This window comes from Ursus maritimus, unplaced genomic scaffold (genome assembly GCF_017311325.1).
Source record: "Ursus maritimus isolate PB19 unplaced genomic scaffold, ASM1731132v1 scaffold_11, whole genome shotgun sequence".
Lineage (NCBI taxonomy): Eukaryota > Metazoa > Chordata > Mammalia > Carnivora > Ursidae > Ursus > Ursus maritimus.
Window position 1 is genome coordinate 62,095,540 of NW_024423453.1, and position 27,231 is coordinate 62,122,770.

At 42.3% G+C, this 27,231-nt stretch overlaps 1 protein-coding gene and 1 long non-coding RNA gene across 6 annotated transcripts in view; one reads left to right on the top strand and one right to left on the bottom strand.

Annotated features, from left to right (window-relative positions):
• Nucleotides 1-27,231, bottom strand: part of BLK (BLK proto-oncogene, Src family tyrosine kinase) — a 79,214-nt gene that overhangs the window by 20,836 nt on the left and 31,147 nt on the right. For 2 of the 5 annotated variants that reach the window (XM_040626454.1, XM_008705073.2), the window contains exons 1-6: nt 11,551-11,725; nt 6,876-6,984; nt 4,180-4,231; nt 2,307-2,400; nt 1,278-1,376; nt 11-114 (exon numbers count right to left, since the gene is read on the bottom strand). In XM_040626454.1, coding sequence (XP_040482388.1) covers nt 11-114; nt 1,278-1,376; nt 2,307-2,400; nt 4,180-4,231; nt 6,876-6,983 — 457 coding nt within the window. In that variant the 5' untranslated portion in view covers nt 6,984; nt 11,551-11,725. Of the gene's footprint in view, nt 1-10; nt 115-1,277; nt 1,377-2,306; nt 2,401-4,179; nt 4,232-6,875; nt 6,985-11,550; nt 11,726-27,231 lie in introns of those variants that run through there. The other 3 variants (XM_008705072.2, XM_040626455.1, XM_040626456.1) reach the window with 3 other exon arrangements.
• LOC103675934 lies at nt 6,491-8,424 on the top strand. The gene is made up of 3 exons (XR_571956.2): nt 6,491-6,507; nt 6,598-6,706; nt 7,187-8,424. It is a non-coding gene; the product is annotated as an uncharacterized LOC103675934 (long non-coding RNA).

Sequence of the window (27,231 nt, forward strand, 5' to 3'; positions counted from 1 at the left end):
CCATGCTTACCTTTGTTGGTTTCACTCTCTCTGATAAGAAAGGAGCCCGCTTTATTGATTGGAGCCAGAAGCTGCCTCTCAGCATCCTTCCGGCTAATTGATCTAAAGAACCATCTGGAAAAGAGCAAAGGCAGGCAAACATCAGAGGCCGGCCATGCTCCTCAGATATTCTTATCCGTACCTCCCTTCTCAGTTGTACGCCTCCCCACCCCAAAAAATAAAATAGTGTTTTCCTGTTTTCAGGTTAACCTGAGCTAACAATACTCCTCACATCTTGATTCATGAAATGCCCTTTGGTCCCTGCGCTCCCTTTTCTTTTCACTTCCCATCAAAGGATAGACTTACTGCTTTCTTGAACTGAGAACATATTTTGGGTGCCCTTTGTTAATTCTACTCTGGGAAAGGGCACCCGACCTCCTTCTCTCAAAGCACCCCCTCCTTGAGGTCAAGTCTGAATTCCACCAAGTGCTGAGACTCTCAGAGCACATATTCCTGCCATGTTCCTCTCAAGCATGGACCAGTCAGTGTGGAAGTAAGTGGGCCCACGGCCCCACACACTGTTCCAGGGAAAGGCACAGGGCTGGGAGTGCCAGACAGAGAACCTTCCCAGGGGCGACCATCGCTGGATGAGGGACACCTGGTAAGGCCACTAACCCGGTTCCTGCACTTTGCTCAAGAGTTTGACAGAGTCCGAGCTCTTTCAGGGGAAAAGCCACATCCTACCCATTTTTACTGCTTTCTCAGTACTTGGACAGAGTCAGAGTCCAGGTACTGTTTGCCCAGCGCATGCTGTGGGAGGGAATGAGTGACTGGTGCTGTGTGGAAGTGGGTTATGAGGCTGCTGGGGAGTACTGCTCTCTGGAGGCCAATTCTGGATGAGGCCACCACGCTGTGAGTCCCCCTGAGGCCTGCCCACTGGAGGCACTGGGAAGAGAGGGAGCTGATCACCATGCCTCGATGTTAGCTTGCAAGGCCATGGGCCAATAGGGCTGTTTCTATCCAAATGAGCCAGGGGAGGGGCAGCTCCATTTCACAGAGGGGAGGAGTGAAGTGAGCAGGGAGGGGTGTCTCCCTGAGCACCAGGTTGTCAGGGACCAGGGACGGTGGATAAGCTTTCCCCCAGCAGTTCCAGTTTGTGCCCCTTTTCTGCTCCCTCCATGCTGGGCTCACAGAGGCTCACCTTCCAGCCACTTTCTGACCACTCCCTGCCCAGCGGCCCCCAGAGCAGAAGCAGCAAGTGAGCCTCCGCTTTGAAGGCCTTCCCTGTGTCCACCTACTTTTCCACTTCCAGGGTCTCCACTTGGGCCACAAAGTTGCTGGGCACGTAGCCTTCTCTTCCGGTGATGAGAGACCTGGCCAACCACCAGTCTCCAACTCTACGGAGGAGGAGGGAAACCAGAATGGGATAGTAGCCCCTGTGGGCCTCTCCCGGGGGCCACTCACAGCCCTCCCTCCACTCCGATCTTGTCCCTGAGGCAGAGGATTCACAGAGTGCAGGCGAGAGGGAGCTTGGACGAGTTGCTCAGTGAGGGGGATGCTAACTTGCCAAGCATCTCACAGGAAGGGGTTGATGAAGCCTCTAGGGGAAGAGTTTGCCCAGACAGCCTGACCACCCCAGAGGGCCCCTCTCTTCCGTGAGTAGCCTTCCTCTTGATTAATGGGACAGATTGAGAGTTTAGTGAGTGAGTTGGGACCAGACGGGAAAGACAAACGCAGGAGGAGAGCTGCTGCCCAAAGGAGGAGCCGGGCAGCCCACGTATGCCCAGAAGGTTGGGGCTTTCATACTTTTGTCTCAAGGCCATTGCAGAACTTCAAGAACAAAAGCAGAACCTCAGGGGTCCACAGAACAAGCCAGACCTTTGAGAGAGAGCAGACTTTGGAGGAGTTTCTGAGCGGGAGACCTGGAAATCAAGTAAAGTTGATTTCACGAGTAGAATCCTGTGCGAGGTCTTGTCTGGCAAGGGAGACACAGCCAGGCAAGTGCTGTGCCCATCAGGAGGGCTTCACGGAAGAGGTGACGTTCCAGGTGGGTTTTGAAGGAGGAGTAGGATTTTGACAGTGGGGCAGTTGATAGTGAATGGAAACCACCTTGTGAGAAAGACTTTGGAACGATAAGTAGAAGGAAGACGACTGGGTCAAGGTAAAAAGAAATGGTAGCTGATTGGGCTGGGGGTGGAGTGATGGAAGAGATACTCATGGAGGGTGGGAGTGGGGTGGAGTGAGGCGGTGGACGGCTGGGTGGCCATCCTGCTGTGATAGGGAGGCACAGAGGCCTCTGACCATAGGACCGCATTCCAGAAACTTACTCCTTCAGTATCTGCAGCTTCTCCCCCTTCAGCATCTGCAGGTCCCTGTCATTCACTGAGCTGTAGTCGTACAGGGCCACCACGAAATGCTCCTCTAGAGTGAACAAGGAAGAGATGGGCACCGCTCAGGCCCAGCGGAGTGAGGGCAGGGACTGGATAAGTCTGTGCTGTGGGCCATCTCTGGCTGCCATGAGGTCAGGATGACGCAGGGACAGAGGGGAAGCTGTGGTGTGCTTTCTCGCTCCCTGACACAGCAGAGGAAACTCTTGTCTGGCAGACTGACCTCCTGACTTTGCTGCTGGGAACAAGGACGGGCTGCCCCTCAGGGCCTGTCCTGTCTTCCCTTCTGGTCTCCACATCAAAAGCCCTGGCCAGGGCTACCCTCTCAGGGAGTGGCTAGCCCAAAGATCTAGGGAGATGGGCTTCATTGGGCTGATGGTTGCTGTCCCAAGTTTGGGAATGAGCATAGGCTGATTCCTTATTGCCTTAAAGGCACATGAGCTTCCCTTCTCTTCCCCTTCTCACCTCTATTCCAAAGGGGGTAGTGGTCTTGGAACATGGCCGCTGTAACCTTGACCTGTCACCGTGCCCAAGGCCCTATCACAGTGCTCCTGGCAGGCGGTACCCCTGATTTGCTGCTGGTCCTGGGAATGGACGTCCGAACGGCCACTGCTAGTGAGGAGGACTTTGCTGCACAGCTCTGGGGAGCCAAGAGCCGCTGGAAAAGGTCACTTGGAGACCACCTAGCTCACCTGGGAGCAGATGACTCAGCTTTGTCACTGAAGTGTGGTGTGATGGGCTAGTCACCTCCCTATAGGGGGTAGAGGGGATTGGAATAGATGACAGCACCCCCCCTCCAGTTCTGAGATTCAAGTCATTGCACCAAAGGCAGTTAGTTTATTTTTTCCCCAGGGCTTCCCCTTGGTAGGAAGTGAAGGACAAGCCCTGTGGTAACTAATGGTGATCTCCAGCAGGGTGAGAAATACCAGGTAAGATAACTCATCTGGTTTCAGCCTGTTGCTCAGGCGTTTGACAGGCTCTGAGCTCTCTCAGGTTGAGGAGCCATGTCTTACCCAATTTTGCAGCCTCTCCAGTACTCGAACAGAGCCAGGCTCTGGGTACTGTTCACTCAGTGCATACCTGGTGGGGGAATGACGGACGGAGGCTCTGGCAGAGCTCCTGGTGCTGTGTGGAGGGGCTGCTCTCTTGCAAGCCAATTCTGAAGGAAGCTACCATCCTGTGAGGCCCCCCAAGGTCCAAACCACTGACCCAGGAGGGCCAAGGTCACTCATTATGCGACCCCCCACTGTCCTACTCACCAGAGTGGCAGTAGAGACTGGGGGTGAGGGAGGGTGGTGTGAGTAGTCAGAGGTGGGAAGCTACTTTGAAAGTGGGCAAGTGGGGAGAAAGATGGTGCTTCCATACACGGAGCAGACTCAGGGCAGGAGGGAAGATGCAGACCCATCGGCCCTCACCCTTTGAGGCTGGGGTTAGAATCTTTGAAAACCTGGGTTCGTTTTTATGCTGTTTGTATTTGTTGTAACGTTTTTCTTTTTGTCGCAGTTGCAGTTTGTAGTCCTTTTTTGAAAAACAAAAAAACAAAAAACCACCCAGGCTCAGATACAGGAACTGGGGCTTGGTTCTTGGAGGGGCCCCCACGGGCAGGTGAAGCCTGGGGCAGAGCTGGGCCACACCCCTCGCTGTGCCTTGTTTAGGCCCCTCCCCACACAGACGCCTCCTCTCTGACCCTAGAGGGCTTCCCTGTTCTCTCCAGGAAGCTGCTCTCAACTGGGCCCCTGTTCTGCCTGCATGCAGCCCTGGCCCAGGGCAGATGGCCTGTAGAGCCTCGGCTTCAAAAGCAGCCCCTTCTTACCTTGGTCTGGGCATGTGTCCGGAGGTGCAGGGGCCAGGTGGTTAAACAGGACCTGGAGCAGAAACACACAGACACACAAACACACACACACACACACACACACACACACACACACACACACACACACACGTGCTGTGTTAGTTCAAACCCCTAAGGCCTGGGCAGGAAGGCTGCTGCACCTGTCAGCTGGGTGCTCTGTAGGGAGCTGCTCTGTCAACAGGAGGTTGCACGGTAAATTGTTCACTGGGTGCCACAACTCCTTAGGTACCAGCGTCATCTCACACAGCCCCTGGACCATACACGGGGTCAGAGGAGGAGGGTGTAGGGATGCCCCAGCATTCATATGCTGGCTCTGCCATTAAATGATGAAGCTGCAAAAGGGTATTGGTTCTCAGGGAAAATTATTTTAAAAGCATATTTCCCGGGGCACCTGGGTGGCTCAATCAGTTAAGCGTCTGCCTTCTGCTCAGGTCATGATCTCCGGGTCCTGGGATCGAGCCCTGCATTGGGCTCCCTGCTCAGTGGGGAGACCGCTTCTCCCTTCCCTCTCCCTCTGCCCCTTCCCCCTGCTCATGCTGTCTTTGCCTCTCTTTTTCTGAAATAAATTTTAAAAATCTTTAAAAAATAAAAAAATAAAAACGTATTTCCCTAAAACTCAACCAATCTATCCCTAGGTATATACCCTGTAAAGAAGCTTTTGCATGTGTGTGCTAGGAACCTTGTATGAGAATGATCTCAGCAAAACTTACAACAATACATAAGAATTGTAAAGGGTGGAAATCATCCTTACAACGAATGACAGAAAAATAGGCAAACTGGGGCGCAGTCATGCAAGGAAATGCTACACCACTGTGGGAGCTACTGAGCTCTAGCTACGTGCGTCGATGTGGTTGAAGGTCACAGACATAACGGAGATCTGACAACCAAGTCTCAGAAGAATACATGCTGCTTGATTTGATTGAAAGTACGTAATGGGCAAAATTAAACTAAGCAGTCTTTAGGAGTATACACACATGTGATGATACAGAAAAGCAAAGCTAAGGAATGATGAACACATTCAGGATAGGAGCCTGGGGTGAGGGATGGACAAGGGGGATGATGGTCCCTTCTCCCCTTTAAGATCAGAGGGGCTGCATTGGGTGTTCATTATTCTTTTAATTTGACGGTTGTGTTATGAATATTCTTTTTTTGTACTCCATATTTATTGAAAACAATTTTGAAGTTGCATTTTGCAAAATGGTATGTACAGTATGGCTCCATTGAAAATATAAACACATCATATAAATAACATCGAGAATAAGGGTCTGGGGGCAGGAGCCCCGCAGTGCTAACTCTGGGTATCGCTGGTAGTGGGATAATGAGTATTTATAATTTTTCCCCATAATTAGTATATATGATGTGATTTTTTTAAAAGTGAAAAACATTGGGGGGCCTCGGTGGCTCAGTCAGTTGAGCGTCTGCCTTCGGCTCTGGTCATGATCCCAGGGTCCTAGGATCGAGTCCCGAGTTGGGCTCCCTGCTCAATGGGGACTCTGCTTCTCCCTCTCCCTCTGCCCCTCACCCTGCTCATGCTCTCTCTCTCTCAAATATATAAATAAAAAATCTTAAAAAAAAATAAAGTTAAAAACATTCCAGGCTCTATAACTTATTAGCATGTAACTTTGGAGAAATTACTCAGTCTAAGTCTGAGTGTGCTCTGGCCATCATTCACTGATTCAACAAACATCTCATTGTTCTGTGCCAAGCCCTAAACTAAGTTGGGACGTAGATAAAATGCCTCGTTTGTCTAAGAAATGGGATTAGCCATTCCCATATCCTATTAGGTCACTGTTGGACTAAAGTATGACCAGTTGAATGTGCCCCTGGAGGTAGAGAGTGAGAGAACAGGTTCCAGGCATGACTCCCAACTGCCCCAAAGATAGGTGGCTGGGTGGGGGTGGGGGTGTCACAAACAATCATCTAAAAATGCATCATTGGAATGCAGCAGCCTCCGTGAAGGGCTCTAATTGCTCTGTGAACCAGCCAGAATTGCATCTCAGGGGCCTGAGGGTTTGCTGGGGAGGTGTGGATAGTCTTAGGATTCCTTATCCCCAGAGAGTAAGCTCCTTAGAATGCCCGCAGCAGCGCCATGAAGGGGACACTGATCTCCAGGGGCTTCTGGGTAAGGGTGGGGGCAGCAGATGTTGCTAAATGCCTCAGACCCTTTCCCACCACACCCTCTTCTCAAGCTGACCTTTTTGATTTCTTTTTCTCTTCAAGGCTGCCCTTGTGAAATGAAAACTGCCTAAGAATCACTGGGGACTACCCATGTCCGATCTTGTGCTAAAGGTAGTATGTTATGGAATTGCATGGCTGTATATACATCACATATTGTTACAACCCTATCAGAAAGGCACTTTCACTATACCCATTTTACAGATGCAGAAACTGAGGCTTAGGGGAGTTGAGTAACCTGCTTCAAAGCACACAGCTAATCGATGTAAACACCTGCAATTGGCTGCTAAATGTTCTGTCACACCAACATGAGGTAGGTGCCACATTTGGTGGCAGGGGCAAGGGGCCGATTTGTCAGAGCCCTGGATTATCTAGAAATGGCCCTGGCGCTGGCTGGAGAAGCAGCAGCCTCCAGGGAGTTGCATATGTTCTCTGCTCTTTTCCTCCCCCTCCCTCTCCAGCTGGGAACAGCTGTCACTCACCAGGGGTGGCAGTGGTGGGGGGTCTTTGCTCTGGGTGCTGACCTTCACAGGACTCCATCGGCCCTTACTCTTCTCCTTCACCTGCTTTTTGCTGCTCACCACTCCCATCCTGTCGGAGAGCACACCGCAGAGTGGTGATGTGAGTAGGTCTTCAGAGCCTCAGTACAGAAGAGCTCCCCCAACCCCTTCCGGATAGCCAATTAGAAAGGCGGGGGGGAGGAGGGAAGGAGGGGGGGCAATGAAGGTCAAAATCAGAACATGGAGTCAGTAGGGGTCTGGCAGGCTAAGCTTGCATCATTTTTTCCCCCCAGAGCAGGAAGAAGTGGTCCAGAGAGGAGGAATGACTGTATTTAGGACACAGAGATCATCTGAGCAAACTGCCACATCCTGCTGGGGTGGATCCCTGTGCCCTGGGGACAGGAGCCCTGGCATCCAGAAAGAGTCTGACAACGTGTCTGGTGGTCTGGGTTCTAGTCTTCATTTTGCCACGGGCTGCAGTACATGGGAAGGTCATGTTCCTCTCTCAGCCCATGTAAGAACATGTCTGAGGTTCTTCCCCACTTAGATTTTCGGGTGAGATGCTGTAAATTCAGGGCACAGTAATAGTTCAGATATCTGAAGCTAACTGCCTCTTCTCAGTAATCTCAGGTTAACTTCCTTAGAGGTGAGAGAAATATGGCCAAGATTTTTCTTGGGTAAAGGATCATAGAATGACAGAAGTGGGAAGGATGCTAGAGACCACAGCCAACATCACCACCACATCAGCATTGCCTCCATTCCAGGGGTGGTTATTCAGGAAGGCCTTACACTTGACCAGGAACTTCACAAACCCTGTTTCTCCTCATCCTTTTCACTCTAAAGTTAGTGTGAGTAGGCATTACCACTGTCCCAGACTGAGGTTTGACATGTTTAATAGCTGGTTCACGGTCACCTCACCATTGAAGAGCCAACTCTAGAGTCCTGGCTGACCCCATACCACCACACTCCACCTCACACCTGGCCCATCCCCAAGATGCAGTTATTTGGAGGAAAGGACCTTGAGTTCCTGCTCTTGTCTTAAGGGCCATGCGGTTGGTGGAGAGCTCCTGACTGCTTTCAAATGTGTTCACAGCATTTCTTTGATTCCAAGATGCACCTTTTTTCACATTTCACTATCTCTGAAACCGTGATGTGTTTTATAATTGATGATTCATAAAGTAATTAGCTGCATCTTTTTCCCTGTGCTAAACACTAGCCCTCCAAACAGTGGTGTCTTAGATTTAATGAAAATGCAGTGATGTTTTTCTTCCAGAAAGCTGAGAGCACATATCTCATACTACTTCTCCTTAAACTCACCTTGAAAAAAAGAAAGACTATAATAATTTTAAATATAGGACAGACAGACACAATAACAAATAATCCATAAATACTTTGTTGGAGTATGCCTTGCATATAGAGCATGCAACACTTCACATTTGTAAAGAACAGGACTTTTTCGTTTTTAAGTAGTTTCTTTATCAGTTCAGATAAACCTGAGCAGAAAATGAAATTTGGTGCTAAAGTTACAGGCCAACATTTCAGTTTTCAGAGATTTTTTGGTATCAGAATTTTGCATAAGGGGTTATGGGTTTCTTTTCTTATTTTTAAATATTTTATTTATTTATTTGTCAGAGAAAGAGAGAGAGCACAAGCAGGGGGAGCTGCAGGAAGAGGGAGAGGCAGGCTTCCTGTTGAGCAAGGAGCCTGATGTGGTATTCGATCCCAGGACCCTGGGATCACAACCCGAGCCGAAGGCAGACGCCTAACCAACTGAGCCACCCAGGTGTCCCGGATTATGGGTTTCTATGAAGAATTGATACTGAGCCCTGTGTCACATTGGACTCTCTGCTCAGCGGATGGTCTGCTTCTCCCTCTCACTCTCCCTCTTTCTCTCCCCCCCCTCTCTCAAAAAAATAAAATCTTCAAAAAAAAAAAGAATTGATATTGGATTTTATCAGGTACCTATTGAGTATCTCTTCATATGATAATTTAATTTGTTGATTGATGAATTATGTTGATAAATTTTCTGCTACTGAAACTTCCTTCCATTCTGAAATAAAAGCCGTTTGATTATAGTTCATTAGTCTTTTGGTACATGGATGGATCCTATTTGCCAATATTTAGTTTCAAATGAGAATCAGTATTTCCAAATGGGTTCTGTGTATGAGGAGTTAACACTAAGATGTGCTGGCTTCATAACATACAAAGGAGCTGTCCACCTTTTTTCCTATGGCCTTGAATTAATAACCCTGGGACTCTTTGCTCTTTAAAGGCTAGTTAGAACTCACCAGTAAGTCATCTGTTCATGGGGTCCTTTTAAAAAGTAGAACTTTAAGTAAATTTCCAATTTCTTCTACAGGAATTTGCCAGTTCCCATTTTTCCTCCTCCTTGCACCATTTTGATGATTTACATGATTTATTAGGAGATTTTTTCCCTCACATTTTCCAGTTTGTTGTCATAAAGTTTTATGTAGTATTGTCTTATAATTATTTTAACCTCTTCTCTTTCTTTATTATGTCCTCTTTCTTATTCCTAATATAAATTAAATGAACTTCCAATAATAATTACATTTTTTAATTGGATAAAATTATCTGAAGTTTTCTCTGGCCAAATAAAGTTTTAATCTAGACATATAATCAGTGGAGCAGAATAATAAACATGCAAACAGATTCCAGTGCATTTGGAACCGCATATATAAAAAAGGTTGCATTTTACTTCAATGGAGAACTGATGGTTGATTTTAATAAATGGTATTAGAAGATGGTTGTCTACCTAGAAGAAAAGAAATTGGACCCCTACCTCACACCATATTAAAAAATAAATTTCATGTGTACTTAAAAAATATAAAACGCTTCTAAAAATTTAATTGAAAGAAAATTTACGCGACTATATGTATGACCCAGAGTTTGGAGATAACAATGAACAATGATAGAATAGCCAGAGGCTGAAAAAACAAAAAGACATATTGATAGCAAAAAGTCAAATTTATAAACACAAAAGGTATTATATGGTAAAAGGAACCATTATGAAGTAATTACATAAGCAATAGATTGGGGAAAAGATTTGCAAGGCATACTGCAGGTAAATGTGTATTTATAATATACACAGAGCTCATGAAAATTAGCAAGAATATGAATCTAGCCTACAACCCACTCAATAGAAAAATGAGTAAAGATTGTAAATGGCAGTTTATCCAACACAAATCCCAGTAGCTAAATAAACATGTGAAAAATGTTAAAATTACTTACTGATGGGAAAATGCAAATTAAGATAATAAAATATCATGTTTCATCAATAAGACTGGGGAAAAAATAAAAGGAATGATAATACCAATTGTTGATGGTAAAGCAAGGGAGAATTGTGTTTTCATGCATTTCCGGTATGGAAGTATTTATTATAGCTACTTTTCTTTCATCTCTTCTTCCCCATTGTATTTCTAGGATGAACCCTCAATGAAGGCTGGGATCTTTGTCTTACTCATTGTTGAATCCAAATTGCTAAAACAGTACCTGGAAAGGTGTAAGGGCTTAATAAATATTTATCGGACAAATAAAATATGAAATATTACTGACAGTATAGAAAAATTTTCCAGTTTTATTAAAATTAAAAATACTTATACCTTTAAATTTACAATCTCACTTCTGGGAATCTCAGAGACTAATCGAGCATCATTATATAGAAATATATGAGATATAAAATTGTTTATTGCAGCAATGTTTGTAGCTGCAAAAAGCAAAACAAAAAAACTTCGTAACTGCTCACCATTTGGGGAATTGTTGAATAAATGTGCATTCTAACAGTCTCTAATATATTACACAACTCTTAAAAAAATGTACTAGATCTTTACAAGTGAAGCTAAGAGGAATTTCGAGAACATGCTGTTACGTGAGAAAAGCAAGATGCACAGAGGTGCATGAAGTTATCCCATATTTGGAAATATCAAAGAATAAGAAAAGAAACACATTTTATGTTACATGAAGAGAGGTTTGGGACGCTGAACACAAAGTTGTTGACTTTCATTATTGGTGGGGGAGGTAGAGATAGACAAGGGAGGTAGAATACAAAAACAAAACAAAACCAAATTATAAAAATCGTGCGTGTGTGCATGTGTGTGTGTGTGTGTGTGTGTATTGTGGGTGTTCCTGTGAAGCAGTGCCCCAAAAAGATATTTCCTAAAATGTTAATGTTGCTTATCTCAGGTGATAGGACTTCATAAGACGTCTACCTTCTTTCATATAATTTTATAGGTTCCTTGAATTCTTTAATAGGAAGCATATATTATTAGTATAAGCAGAAAAAGAGAATGCCATGACTTGTCCAGCACCAGAGAGGCATAAGGCCTGGAGCCAGGGCCAGCCCCGGTTCTTAAGAACAGCCACTGAGCAGCCACCAGGGCTGCCTGAGCCTCATGCCTTTCCTGACCTCTCACAACCTCTTGGTGCAATGAAGGATCAGCAGGCAGCAGCTTCTAGAATTTTCCCAACTTGGACTCCTGCTTCTGCCACTGCCCAAATGATCAGCCATATCCGGTCAGCCATATTGCCACCAATACTACACTTCCTGAGCAAACGTTTATGTCCTCTTCAAAAACATAATTGAATATTTAAATAACTTGACAAAAAGTAAAATTCCTAAAATCAAATCACCCATACTTACACTTTGTTGTACTTCGACTCCTTAATAGTGTATATACAGATGACTTTCCATGGTTTTTATACATACATACGTTCTCTATGGGTGCCTCCACCCCAATGGCTCTAACTGGAGACCAGAGCTACTCAGGAGGCCATGTGACGACTCGAGCTGTGTCTGGGTGCTGGAGCTGCCACCCTGCTGTGATATTTTAACAGTTTCAGGCTGGGTGGAGCCAGGAAATGCAGAAGTCCATGCAAAACCAAAGTGTAACACGTGCAGGCCCTGGGTGGCTCCAGGTGGCTTTGCTGCACCGAGAAGTCACTGGCCTCCTTTCCAGTGATGAAGGACGGAAGGACAGATGGGAGAAGGGTGTGAGTCTGTGTGTGTTTGTACGTGAAAGAGAGAGAGAGAGACGGAGTAGGGAGGGAAGAAGGCAGGGTGTACACATGTGCACCTGTGTGTGTGTGTGTGACAGAGCAAGTGTGTGCATGTATCCATGTCATGTGTGCTTGTGTGTGTGTGTATGTGTAGTGGGGGGCAGCTAGCAAGGGGACAGGAAGGTGAGGCAAGGGACTTCTCCTTATTTATTTGGAATGGATTCAACCCCCCTCTGCAGACTTTGACCAGAGCAGGGAGGTCAGTGTTTGCCCCAGGGGAGCCACTCAAAGCCTGCCACACAGCCGCAGCCTGACAGGGGATGTGGTGGAGGCAGCGACTAAAAATAGAGAAACTAGAAACCCTTTATTTACAGTTGCCCAGCAGTTCACAGGTAGAAAAGCACTTGGCATATATGATTTATTTGATATTCAGGAAAGCATCAATAGGTTGGTTACAATTATCCTCATTTTATGGCTGAAGATAAGAGTGGCAAAGTGGCTTGCTAAGGTCACACTGAGGTGGTAGAGCCAGGAGCTGGAGCGTGTTCTCTGCCCAGTACTGCCTGGAACTCGCTGCTCAAAGCAGGTGCACAGGTGGCCCCACCTGGGGCTCCATCCCCCCCTTTTTTAAAAAGTTTATTTTAATTTTTTTTTATTATATTATGTTAGTCACCATATAGTACATCCCTGGTTTCTGATGCAAAGTTCGATGATTCATTAGTTGCGTATAACACCCAGTGCACCATGCAATACATGCCCTCCTTACTACCCATCACCAGTCTATCCCATTCCCCCACCCCCCTCCCCTCTGAGGCCCTCAGTTTGTTTCTCATAGTCCATAGTCTCTCATGCTTCATTTGGGGCTCCATCCCCTTTGACCCACAGTTCAAGTTCAGGTTCAGATACGCTGTTCTCTCATCCGTGGGGGCTGCCACCTGCCTCGGAAGCCCTCCATCTGGAGGACAAACCTCCGGGGTTGTTGCTGGAATGGGAGGTCTTGGGGATTGTGTGCCCCTCTGGAGTTCGGGCACACTCAGGCCTACCATATCCCAAATAAGGGATAACTTCATTTCTCCCTACTCCCTGGTGTGGTGTGGGGAGTCGGGGGTTCAAGGAACCTGGACTCAAAAGCAAGCTACGTATTGGCCTTGTGAACATGGACAAATCCCTTAATCTCTCCAAGTCTCAGTCTCCTTAACTATAAAATGGGGAGGTATGAAACTTTTCTTTGTTTCATACATAAAGCCTTCCTGAAAAAGCATACTCAATGGTGAACACTGGAAAAAGTCAAACAATTGACTTTGCTGTTTTGTGGGAAGAGGGGAGTTTTCTGCAGAATTAAGCCATGTTACGAAATTCTCAATTACGTCTTGTCTATTTCACAAATCTTCACCATCTATTTTCAGCCTCTCACAGATGTTTATAAATTATGCACTCAACCATCATTATGGGCGTAATTTCAATGACTATTTGACTGTTTGTGATAAATTAGAGAAAAACGCACCAAAATATTAAACCAATTGTGCAAAAAGCTACTACCTATGTGAATATGGTTGTCCTGCCAAGACTCAGCGGTTGCCAGGCGGTCACAGGCCCCCGTGATGCTGAGAATGTTCGTTCACCAGCTGACGTGCTCAAGTTCAAATGCAACATATGGAAAATGTTTTGGGACATACAAATATGTAGGTTTTCTAAAGGTCAAGACCAACAGCTTGTACATAATTCTCATGGTTGTCACACGAACCAACAAGCTGAGGGCAGGAAAAGAACAGAGGACAGAAAATGCTAAATAAATATTAACTAGAGGACACCCAGAACAACTTGGGTGATACTTTCTGTCTCCAGAGTTTTATGATGCCCAAAGGTGGCCTTTTTTCGGGGATTCTGAGATTCCCACTTTTTTTTTTTTGGAGGTGTTTCTGAGGGCTTGGTGTTGGAAGCCAGGGCGTTTGCTGGGGGTGGTGGGCAGGGGCACAAAGGCCAATGTAGATGGTGGCTGCTGTGCAGCTCAGGAAAGTGTTGATGGCTCTGAGTCCCTCCACTGCCCTCACTGCTCTGGAAGCCCAGGCACATTATTTTAGAGGCAGGGGGATGGTTGAAAAATGTCTCATGCATGAAGTTGTGGAACACATACATTCTCACAACAGAAAACTCAGGTTGACTCTAGTTTTTTTTTTTTTTAAATAGCAGGTACTATAACATCTTCAGTGTTTCCCGTGTGCCAGACACTAAGCCAGACATGGCACATACACTGTCGTGTTTGAGAGAGACCTTGCAGCACGGGAGACAAAATACTGAGCTCTGAATCCTGGTTTTACTATTTTCTACTTGTATATCCTTGGGCAAGTTGCTTAACATTTCTGATTCTTAGTTTTGGGATAATAACTGTTTACAACAGAGTGTTGCAAGGATTAAATTAGTACAGGCTATTAGGCCATCTTGGAACAGTGCCTGGCTTGAAGTCAGTGCTTAATAAATGATTTACTATTTTTCCACATATACAAATTATCAGCGATAAGATCTTCAGTAACAGTGTGAGATAGGCATTACTACTTTCTTCTACAGAGAGATGAACTTGGGACATAGAGTGTTTTTCCAGGTCATGCAGCTAGTAAGCTGTGGGGCCCGCCTTACATCCAGTTCTGATTGGCTCCTGGGTCTGCAATCTGGAGACCTTGTCTTGCTTTACCTTTCTGATTTGACCTGTCAGGCATGGGTAGGCAGCATCAAGGTGGAACAGGTTAGCCTATCTGCAAAGCCAGGGCTCAGCCCAGGTGTTGGCTGCCATGATGAGATAATGTCTTTCCTTCAGTGAGTTCTCTCTTCCCTCACAGAGTGTTTGCTGACATCTAGGCATTCCAAGTCCTGGCCCCATGAAGTCATTAGTGCTTCACCCATTTCCTAGATGAGAAAAGTATAGTAATGGCCCTGTGACTCTGAATCAGAGAAGAAGCCAAAGAACTTGAATTGAAACCCATTTTTTGAGTCCCAACTTCAAGATAACTCAACTTGAATGAGGCTACCTCATATTTCCCTCCACATGCGAACATGAAATAGTAGTGGTGTTGGCTTTTGGCGCTCTATATCCTTGTGTTCCTTCAGTCGCTGTCAACTGTGTACTGTGTCAGGAAAAGATGGAGAGAGGAAACAAGGAAGGAGTCTGCCTCGTGGTAGGATGAAGAGGTGAGACATATACCCAAGTCACAACAATCCAAGGTAGGTAGAATTACACGCTGAAAAGAGGTTTTGTGAGCTCAGCAAGAAGAAATCACTTCCACTTGGAAGAAAACACTAGCTAGACCTTAAAGGACAATTCAGATGTAATTTTTTAAGATGAAAACAATTTTTAATGAAAAATTTCAAGGTATAAAAAATAAGGAGTAGAATGAACACCCATATACTCATGACCCACATTCAATAATTGTACATTACTTTCTCGATAGTAAGACAAACCATTTTATAAATAAAGGATTGAAACTTCCTGAAATGAAATAAAACAAATGGCTTGAAACATGCCCTGTTACTTCCATATACTTTACATGCGTCACTAAACTGTGGAGACATACCTCACATAACCACAATGTCGTTATCATACCTAACAAAGCTAGCAATAATTCCATGGATGTTCTAACATCCAATCTGTACTCAGATTTCCCCAACGGTCATAAAAACGGCTTCTTGCTGTTGGTTTGTCCTATCAGGGATTCAAACAAGCTTCATACATCACGTATGATGGTTCTACCTCTCCCTCTACTGGAGTAGCCCACACCCCCCACTTTGGTTAGTTTCATGCCATCATTTGTAAAAACCAGGTTGGTGGTCCTATAGAATGTTCTGCGTTTTGGATTTTGCTTCCTTATGATGCTTTGTTTCTCTATCCCCGTATTCCTGGTACATAGCATTAACTCTCTGGGCTCCATTAGATCCAGGTTCATCTTTTTCTCGCAGGGATGCCTTATGGAAGGACCACGTGCTCCACATCACATACTATCAGGAGGCTTACACTGTCCGGCTGTACTACTTCAGTGATGCTAACAGATCTGGGTTCAAGGGATGCCGGTCTGATCTCTCCATTGACAAGTTTCCCATCAACACTTCAAATAATGTTTCCATTAGGGGTTACTAAGTATTACTAAATACTGATGCTCTAATTTCATCATTCCTTCCACATTTGTTAGTGGGGAGTTGAGAAAGTAAAGGATTGGAAAAAAAACCAAACAAACAACGCCATGCGTAATTCTACCATGGTTGGTTAGTATTTAGATATAAAGAAATAGTGTTTTTCTTTGCTCAGGAAACAGAGTTTTTTTCCATTGGCTGGATTGTAGAGCATATGACAGAATTATTCAAGAAACCTCAGTTACCTTGGGCAATACTTTTAAATACTAGTAGCGTATTTGTCCAGTACTGATAAAGGAATATATACATATATATGAGTTATAATTCCTGGCTGAGCACATGGAACCCCTGGGGCACGTACGAACCCCTGCCAGGGGGCAAGCTGGAAGTGATGACTTGCGACATGGTTGTGCTTCTTGGTCAAAGTGGCTGCCAATTTAGGGACAGTGAAGAGGAGACACACATGTGGCTATTTCAATCTTTTAGAGTGAAAATATTTCCACAGTGGAAATTTACTCCCCACCATGGTAGAGTTAATAGAAAAGATTTTTGAGTGGTAAAATGTTTGAGGGTGCTGAGCAAGCTTCAGGAAGGAAGACAGCATTCTTGTGAATCTGTGTTAAGTAAAACATAGACACATGTTGACTGAGTCACCCACATGTGATTCTGCTGACATAGAGAAGCTTGAAATTTGGTAGGCATTTATGAGGAAAAATGGCAATGTGTTGATATCAAAGTTCTTGTTATAATTACTAGCCTGTGGATAAAATTCATTTATTTGGAGACAGCACACAAATTTATATTTTCAAAAAACCCACAGTAGTGATAATTAAAGCATGCCACTGGTACGTCAAAACATAAATACAACTACTGTTATACTTCGTATTGAAGGGACTATGGACCTTAATCTACTTTAATTTCTAAATTTTTTGGCATTGTTTTCATTTTAAGAACTGGAACAGAAGATCAAATCATGAGTTCACTACTGCCTGATGGAGTCAATCATGCTTCCTTAGCACAGTTGTTCTCAAACCTCAGTTTGCAATACAGCAACCGGGAGTTTGCAAATTCCTGAGCCCCAGCCCCAGCAGTTCTGACATCTGGGCCAGGGTGGGGCTCCAGGGTCTCCATTTTTAACAAGTGTCCCCAACTATACTGATGCAGACAGGTTCACCAACCCCACTTCACAAAGACTCTTTCATAATTTGGCTGTACTTTTGAAGTATTGATTGTAGAAAAGATTAAAAAGACAGGCCTGCAGACCTTGGGTGTTTCTTCATATGAGCCCCTCATAAATAATGCTTGTAGTTTTCCTACTGGTGATCCTCTCGTTTTTAAATGAAATGAATTTTTTCTATCTTCCCTACATATATTCCTTAGGTATTAAACTATTTCTGCAAGTTTTTAGCATGAGGGAAATAACTTCCCTTTCTGTAATACCAGCTAGCATCCCTATGATATTGCCAGCTCGCAAAGCATTTTCACACACTGTATCTTAGAAACCTCAAAATGACCCTATGAACTAAACAGAATCGCCATCATCCTCCTCATTCTCAGACAGGACACTGAAGGCAGAGGGGTAAAGAAATTGAGGTACAATTCTGAGGTACAGAATTGAGGTACAGGGATTTAAGTGTCATCTCTGTCTTCAAAGCCTTGTTCTCTCCTGCTGAGCTCACAGCTATCTTCCGAGGTCGGTCTGTTCACGACTTGGACTTCTTTAAAAAGACACTATCTGGGGCATCCTGGGTGGCTCGGTCAGTTAAGTGTCTGACTCTTGATTTCGGCTCAGGTCATGAGCTCAGGGTTGTGATATCGAGCCCTGTGTTGGGCTCTGTGCTCAGCGCAGAGTCTGCTTAAGATTCTCTCCCTCTCCCTCTGCCCTTCCCACTCTCCCTCCCTATTCACAAGCATGCGTGCATACACACACACTCTCTCTTCCTTAAAAAAAAGACACTATCCATCATTCAGTCTTTTCGAACCGCCTCTCCAACGTTTATTAAACACAGCCCAGAGATGGAGTTTGTAAACAGAAGGGAGGCTTGTGCAGAGAAGCACTTCTATCCACCAGGTTTCAAGAGGCAGGGGGCACACACTTGAACTGGAAAAATTGGCTCTATTTTATACTTTCAGAGATGAAGCTGGAAAAGATTAAAGATAGAAAAATAAACGAAAAAAAAAAAGTCTTAGGCCCCTGATATATTTGGGTTAATTGTAATTAGAATGGATCTAGAGACACAGATGTCCAGAGACACTGAGATTTAAAATTAATGTATAAAACTCTTTGTTGTAGGATTTGCCTATTACATGAAAATATGAATGCTAACGATTACTAGCGCAGTGCCTAGAACTCCTTCTTCCTCAAGGCAGACACTATGCTGTGTGCTTCATACATAGTATATCTGGGCCTGACAGCAGACATAGTCCTTCCCATTTTACATACAAAGAAACTGAGGATCAATGAGGTTTAAGGACTTACTCAAGACCATACAGGGAACCATGTATTTAAAATCCAATTCTACCTGGCTTTGAAGTCTGACTGATCCTACTCTGTTCTAAAGCATGGGAAGTAATGAAAATAAGACACTTGTGATGACATCTGTGAAGAATGTGAAACTGATTCGATTATGGGAGAGTGATAGACAAGTAAAGGTGGATTTTGGTAGAATTTTAGAGTAGGATGAGCATCTTGGAGATTTTCAAGTTATTCATTTATTTGTAATTACTGTTGTAAGTTTCATTCTGGATGAGTTTTGTTATTCCAGGGCCAGAAAATTTGTCTGAGTGAGCCACCTTACTGAGTGGTGCTAAGTAATAGATTAATCTCACATTGAGGAAGGACTATAGTGGCATGCTTCAGGGTTCTATCTTCAGCCTTTTAAAGTCAATCTTTTGTCAGTAATTTGTATGCAGACTCAAAAATTTTGTTCATTAGATTATCAGAAGATATAAAATGAGAGGAAAAACTAATAGAGCCAGATTTTTTAAAAATCCCTCAGAAATGAGAGCCTGAAACTAACAAGTTGAATTAAAATAAGAGTAAAAAAGCATGCAGTTAAGGCCCAAAAAATCAACCAGTGATGCACCATAGCAGAGAGGCCTGACTCAGTAATAGTGTGTGAGGGACAACATAGCAGGTGTGATGGAGAGAGCACTTCCTGACTTTGGGAGCTCATAGAAATGTGTGAAATCCTGTCTTTGCTGCTTAATAGCTGTTTTGATAGGCTAGGTGATTATTTACTCCAAACCTCTGTTTTCTCATCTGCATAATGGAAATAGTATGCTTACCTTGCATAATTACTATAAGGAATAAAGAGAGTATATATAAGAGGTTGGCATGTAGATAGTGTTTCATAAAAGCAGCAATTTTTGCCTGGAAAAGACTTAGATGTGCCAGTAGGTATTAAGTTCACAAATCTGGATACAAGCACCATCACGGCCACCATGGCCAATAATAGCAACTAACATGATTATTGGTGTCAGGCACTACAGTTAGCTTTACAAACCTTGTATTGCTTTTTTAGGAAGCCAATCTCACTTCCTTCTTACTTATTTTTCACACCTTTGAAAGAGCCCACACAACTTACTCAAAATGCACAGTCTGTCATCCTATTTGGGGAAGGGGCCAATGGAGAAACAGTCTCACACAGCTGTAGAGGAAATCCATATCAACTATCAATAACAGAAAAATGTCCTTTATGCATAAATATAAACAGTCAACCAAGCGTCAAAAGAATCGGAAGAAAATGAGCAATATTAAAGAGAGGATTAAAAATAAATGAATAGAATAATTCAGGAGAAAGCAGAGACAGAGAGCAGGAAATAACTTTTAAGAAAACCTAATTAGTGTCCTCAGAGAGATTATACAGGATATTGTATAAATTTAAAAGGAATATGTTGATGTGAAAAAAGAAAAATCAGAAAAAAGGAGTTCTTGTAAACTAAAAATGTGATTGGAAAATATTAAGATGGATAGAGTGGGAATTCCAGGTTAATGATCCAGAGTATAAAGTCATGCAATATCCTAGAAAATAGCATTAAAAGACTAATATGTAATATCAGGAACAGTCAAGAATGTTCACTGCCACCATTCCTATTCAATACCATACTGTAAGTCTGAGCTAAGGCAATAAGACAGGAAAGGAAATAAAAGGTTTATAGATTGGGAAGGAAGAAAGAAAAATGTTCACAGATGATATGACTGTTTATGTAGAAAATCCCAGGGAACCAACAACAAAAAACCCTCCTGAAACTAAAAAGTGATTATAGCAAAGTTGCAGGATAAAGGTTAATATACAAAAGTCAATTGCTTTCTTATTTAAGAGCAATAAAGCATTGAAATTTGAAATTAAAAACATAATACCATTTACCCCAAACAAATGAAAGACTAAAGTATAAATTGAGCAAGATATGAACAAGATTTATATGAGGAAAATGACAAAACTCTGATAAAAAAATATCAAAGAGGACCTAAATAAATAAAGGTATGTTCCATGTACAATGACAGGAAGACACAATATTATTATCATGGCAGTTCTTTCCAACTTGACCTAAAGATTTTAAGCAAACCCAATTAAAATCCCAGCAAGTTATTTTGTGAATATTTAGAAACTGATTCTGAAGTTTATAGACAGGCATGATGTAATGAGCACTGGGTATTACATAGGACTGATGAACCACTGACCTCTACCTCTGAAATGAATAATATACCATATGTTAATTAATTGAATTTAAATTTAAAAATTTAAAAAATAAAGATGAAAAAAAAGGTTATTTAGAGAGGCAAAAGACCCAGGATAACCAATACAAAATTGAAGGAGAAGAAGAGTCAGAGGACTGACACTACTCAACTTTAAGACTTTCTATAAAGATAGAGTGATCAAGATACTGTGGTATTGGTGAAAAATAGATACATAGATCAATGGAACAGAACAGAGGGCCAAAAAATAAACTGCACAAATTCAGCTAACTAGTCGTTGACAAAGGAACACAGGCAATTCAATGACCAAAGTATATTCTCTTCAACAAACAGTGTTGGAATAAATGGACACCCACATGCCAGAAAAAATTATACACAAACCTTACACCTTTCACTAAAATTAACTAAAAATGAATCATGACCTAAATATAAAACATGAAATTATAGGGGCGCCTGGGTGGCACAGCGGTTAAGCGCCTGCCTTCGGCTCAGGGCGTGATCCCGGCGTTACGGGATCGAGCCCCACATCAGGTTCCTCCGCTATGAGCCTGCTTCTTCCTCTCCCACTCCCCCTGCTTGTGTTCCCTCTCTCGCTGGCTGTCTCTATCCCTGTCAAATAAATAAATAAAATCTTTAAAAACAAACAAACAAACATGAAATTATAAACTCAAAGAAGATAATATAGAAGAAAATCTAGTTGACCCTGGGTTTGATGTTGACTCTTTTTTTTTTTTTTGGTTCAAATTAATGATTTCATTTCTATCTTTAATGCTAGCACAGGAGTCCAAAACAGATTGAGGTACATGGATATGATTTCCAAGAATTAAAAAAAAGCAAACCTTGAAATGATCAGATTGATCCACAAGAGACTTAGTAGTGTGCCACAATGAAGCCTAACACTCTTTAAAGAAACAACAATATTCAACATTCACTAAAAAAACTCAGTGTCTGGTATCCAATAAAAATTAGTAGGCATGCCATTTGCAACAACTTGGTTGAACCTAGAGGGTATAATGCTATGTGAAATAAGTCAGTCAGGAAAAGACAAATACCATATGATTTCACTCATATGTGGAACTTAAGAAACAAAACAAATGAACCAAGGGAAAAAGAGGCAAAAAAAAACAAAACAAAACACCAAAAAACAAAAAACCAGACTCTTAAATACAGTGAACAAACTGGTGGTTACCAAAGGGGAGGTGGGTGGGGGATGGGTGAACTAGATAATGGGGATTAAGAGTACACTTATCTTCATGAGCACTAAGTAATGTATAGAATTATTGAATCATTATAGTGTACACTTGAAACTAATACAACATTGTATTTAATCATACTATTAAAAAAAGGAAAAAATTACTAGGCATACAAAGAAACAGAGAAACATAACTTGTAACCAGGAGGAATGTGAATCAACAGCAACAGAACTAGAAATTACAGCCTGTATAATTAGTCAACAAGAATTTTAAGACAAGTCAATACAAATTATATAAATAATTGAAAATCATGAAATAGAACAGGACGAGGAAAAAAAAGATGAAAAAGACCTGAATCAACCTTCTACAGATGAAAAATGTGATCTGTAAAACAGACAAAAAAGTGCCTCTAGAAGGGAATAATAGCACATTAGACCCTGTAGAAGAAAGATCAGTGAGCTTGTGGACATAACAATAGAAACTATCCACAGTGAAGCACAGAGAGATACAAAACTGGGAAAAAGGAACAGGGCTCTAGTGAGCAATGAGATGGTATTAAGTGGTCAAAAGTAATTGGACTATCAGAAAGGGGCTGGATGAGAAAAAGAAATATTTGAAGATATGAAAGGTGGAAATTCCAAATGTGTTGAAAAGCATAAACCCAAAGATTCAAGAAAGTCAATCAACCTCACGTATGGAGAAAACAACATCAAGTTGTTTTATCAAAATCAAATTGCTGAAACCCAGTCATAAAGAAAAAAATCATAAAAGCTGCTAAAAAATAGATACATTATATTTCTAGAAAAAGATCATAGCAGAAAATCTTTGTGATTTTGGCTTAGGTAAAAAATCTTTTAGAATATAAAACCATACACTATAGGGATGCTTGGGTGGCTCAGTCAGTTAAGTGTCTGCCTTCGGCTCAGGTTATGATCCCAGGGTCCTGGGATAGAGTCCTGCATGGGGCTTCTTGCTCAGCAGGGAGTCTGCTTCTCCATCTGCCTGCTGCTCCCCCTGCTTGTGCTCTCTTTCTCACTCTCTGACAAGTAAATAAATACAATAAACACACACACACACACACAACCATACACTATAAAAGAAAAACTGATAGACTTTTTCAAAATTAAAAACTTCTGCACTTTAAAAGACACTATAATGGGGGCACCTGGGTGACTCAGTAAAGCATCCGACTCTTGATTTTGGCTCAGGTCATGATCTCTGGATGGTGAGATGGAGCCCCATGTTGGGCTCTGCACTGTTTGTGGAACCTGCTAAGGTTCTCTCCCTCTCCCTGTGCTCCCCCACCCCACACCCCACTTGTGCACATGCTCTCTCTCTGAAAAAAAATTATATATATATATATAGACACTATTATGGAAATGAATAGGTAAACCACAGACCAGGAAAAAATATTTGAAAAATATATATCTGACATAAGAATATATAATTAAATTTTATAACTTCATAAAAGAAGACAAAAATTCAATTGAACAAATTCTTGAACAGAGAAGATAGATGAGCAGCAAACAAGCACACGAAAAGGTGCTCAATAGTTCCAAATTTTAGGGAAATGTGTTTGAAATCACAATGAGATATCCCCACACACCCACCAGAATGGCTAATATCAAAAGACTGACCCCATCAAGTGTTGGCAAGGCTGTGGAGACACTGCCACTTTTTACAACGTTGATGGTAAGGTGAAACGGAACGGAAACTTTGGAAAACAGTCTGGGAACTTCTTATCCTGTGACCCAGGATTTCATTTCTAGTTATTCTTCAAAGAGAAGTGCAAGCATATGGCCTCAGAGATACTTGTACGCATCTGGTCATAGGAGCTTTACTCATATTAGCTGCCAACTGAAAACAACTGAAACATGCATTAACTGATCAATGGATTTAAACAATTATGGTTTTAACAGACGACTGATACCTATAAGAACACAGGTGAATCTCAAGAGCATTGTGCTAAGAGGAAGAAGCCAAACACACACCAAAAGGCTCTATGTTTCCATGTATGTGAAACTCTGTATGAGACCAAACTACAGTAACAGAAAGCATATCGGTGGTTCTCAGGGGCAAGGGGATGGTGTCAGGGGATTGAACAAAAAGGGGCTTAAGGAAACTTTTCAGGGTGACGGAAATATTCCCCATTTTGATTGTGGTCTTTACCCAAGGGCATATATTTGTAAAACTCATAATTATACACTTAAAATGGGTGAATTTTATAAAATGTGCTTTATACCTCATTAAAGCTGATTTTTTAAAAAAGAGCATTTGGAAGCCATTGAAGGGTGTTGAGTTGCATATTCCGTGGTGTGTTGAGTTCTTAGCATGGTGGAAAAGATTTATTCTTGTCCCAGCATCTTAAATTAAGCCTTAATAGCAATGAAATCTCCCCTCACATACACGCACATGGCACACACATCCACAGGGAAAAACTAATGATGCTTTGTTATGAAATAAATGACTCCAGAAAAATTGGAGGGAAAAAAGTATCCAAGAAAGAGGATGGCATATGAGATAAAAGAAATTGAGGCAGAGGGTCACCTGGCCGGCTCAGTTGGTAGAGTATGTGACTCTTGATCTCAGGGTCATGAGTTTGAGCCCCACACTGAGTGTAGAGATTACTAAAAAAAATAAATAAACTTTAAAAAAATAGAGAAATAGTGGCAACTGAGTGTGACTCCAAATGCATAAGGGAAAATAAAAGAGGCTTCATTAAACCCTGATATTTGGAAAATTCCACCTCAAATGACAAATTTTAGAAACAGGGTGTCATAGGTCCTTCCCTGTGTATGCAATTATTCTATGATTTTACAGAAAACATTTATGTGACCAAATCATTATACTGCCTGTTTTTCAGTTTTAAGAATTTTGAGTATGAACCTGTCGATGAGACACAGTAAAGTTAATAAAGGCACAGAACAGAATATAAATGTTGGGAGCCTATGTAAAAACAGTAATAGAACAAAAAGTAGGATATGAAGTTGAAAGGAGAATGCATAGGGGGTGGGGGAGGTCAGTAGATACAGTCTAAAGTTGATAAATTGAGATATAAAGATTTAAATATATTATTTTAAATCATAAAGTCAATCATTAGAAGGATGAAAAATAACTGATAAAAATGGAGGGGTGAGAGAGGAGAGGGTAGAGGTGGAAGGAAGGTAAGGAGGTGCGCTCTGCATATTTCAGAGTGGAAATCAATATAATTAGCCCAGAGACATATTTAAAAGTGTTAGTATTCTTTAAAGTTGAAAAGGAAATGAGAAAGAGATTCGGCCACAAAATCTATTCTTTTCTTTAATTACTTTTTTAAGGTTCTTTAATTATTTTTTTAAAGATTTATTTATTTGAGAGAGAGAGAGCGCACAGTGGGCACGGGCAGAAGGGGAGAGAGTCGGAAGCAGACTCCATGCTGAGCTCAAAGACCAACGTGGGGGCTCGAGCTCACGACCCTGAGATCACGACCTGAGCCAAAACCAATTCAGATGCTCAACTGACTGTGCCACCCAGGTGCCCACTGCAAAACCTGCTCTTACTGCTTATTCCTGTGGTGATGGCAGGGGAGGCAAACTTTCATTTTTCAGTTTAGACCTTTTGAGGCTCTCTCCGCATTTGGAAACACAATACTCATGGATAACTTATATAATAATAAAATTGAATTCAGTAAATGAATGGGTAGATTAATTAGTAAAATAATAAAAGAGATCTAACTGACAAAGGAAAACATCCAGTATACATTAATGTGAATTGAAAGAGTAAATTGCAGGAGCTTTGTATAATATGATCCTTGTTGGGGTTGGGGGGGAGCGGGCAATGTAGAAATATATTTGCAATTGAAAAGAAAATGTCTGGAAGCCCTTCATGTAAATGAAACTGCTAACAGAGCCACTTCTTGAGAATGAAATTCACAAGCCAAAGGATTGAGGGACTTTACTTTTTTCTTTTTCTTTTTTTTAAGTTTATTTATCTATTCTAGAGAGAGAGAGAGAGCACGAGCGGGAGGGGCACAGGGAGAGAAAATCTCAAGTAGACACTGCTAAGCATGGAGCCCAATGCAGGACTCAGAGGGGGACCCAAAACCAAGAGTCCCGGGTTTAACCGCCGGCACCACCCAGGAGCCCCAGACTTTACATTTTTGCTTTACATACCTCAGTGCAGTTTGGATTAAACACAAAGCAATATGCTTAAATACACATTACCATTAAATATCATTTTAAAATGTAAAGTAAAAAAAAAAAAGAAACTAGCCAATTACCTAAAAATACCTGGGGATGTGTGCCCTTGAGCAACATTGGAAAGAATGAATGAGGAGAAGGAATTCTATCCTTTCTGTGCTCCATCCAAGCTTGGAGGACTCAGCCTCCTTTTATGAATCACATCAAAAATGCTTTCCTCTTTACACAAGTAATCTGCTTCTGTTACAGGAAATCCAGAAAGTAGAGAGGAAGACAAAAATTACATACAACACCATGATCCAGAGAGATAACCACTGTTAACATTCTGGTATGCAATTTTCCATTGCCATTTTTTTAAAAAAAGCAAAGCTGGGATCATTATCTACATCCTGTTTGGTGACCTGCTTTTAAAAGAGTGTATCATGGCCATCTGTTCCTGGCTTTACCCATTTTGCCTGTAGCATATATTGCAAGGCTGCAAGGCATCTTATCAGAATGTGGAACCATACTTTTTACCCATTCCTTTTGTACATACCCAAGCTGTTTCCATCTTTTACTATCGGAAGGAATGCTGCAAGGATGCCCTTTGCTCATGTACTTATCCTTGTTCATGTCCCCATTAATCTTGATTGAAGTTAAAAGTCCTAGAAGTGGAATTGCTAGACGAAGACCATTACACTTTGAAGTCTTCTGATCTATTTTGCCAAATCAGCCTTCAGGCATTTCATACCACAGTATATGAGTATGTATTTCCCTGTACTTTCTCTGATAAAGGTTATTATTCTGTTTATACTAAGTTAATTTATTTTTAAAAAGTTGTCTTTTATTTTTTAACCTAGTTTTTCATAAGTGGGTAATACATGTTGAAAGTCAGAAAAATTCAGATCCATGCAAAGAACAAAATAAAAATCACCTGTAAACCCACCACATACAGAGAATCACTACGAACGCTTTTGTGATGAATTTCCAGAGTTTTTATAGATGTATATACACTTCGTAAAAACTGGGGCCAGGGGCACCTGGGTGGCTCTGTCAGTTAAGCATACGACTCTTGGTTTCCGCTCAGGTCATAATTTTGTGGGGTCGTGAGATGGAGCCCCCTGTGGGGCTCTGCTGTCAGTGGGAAGTCTGCTTGA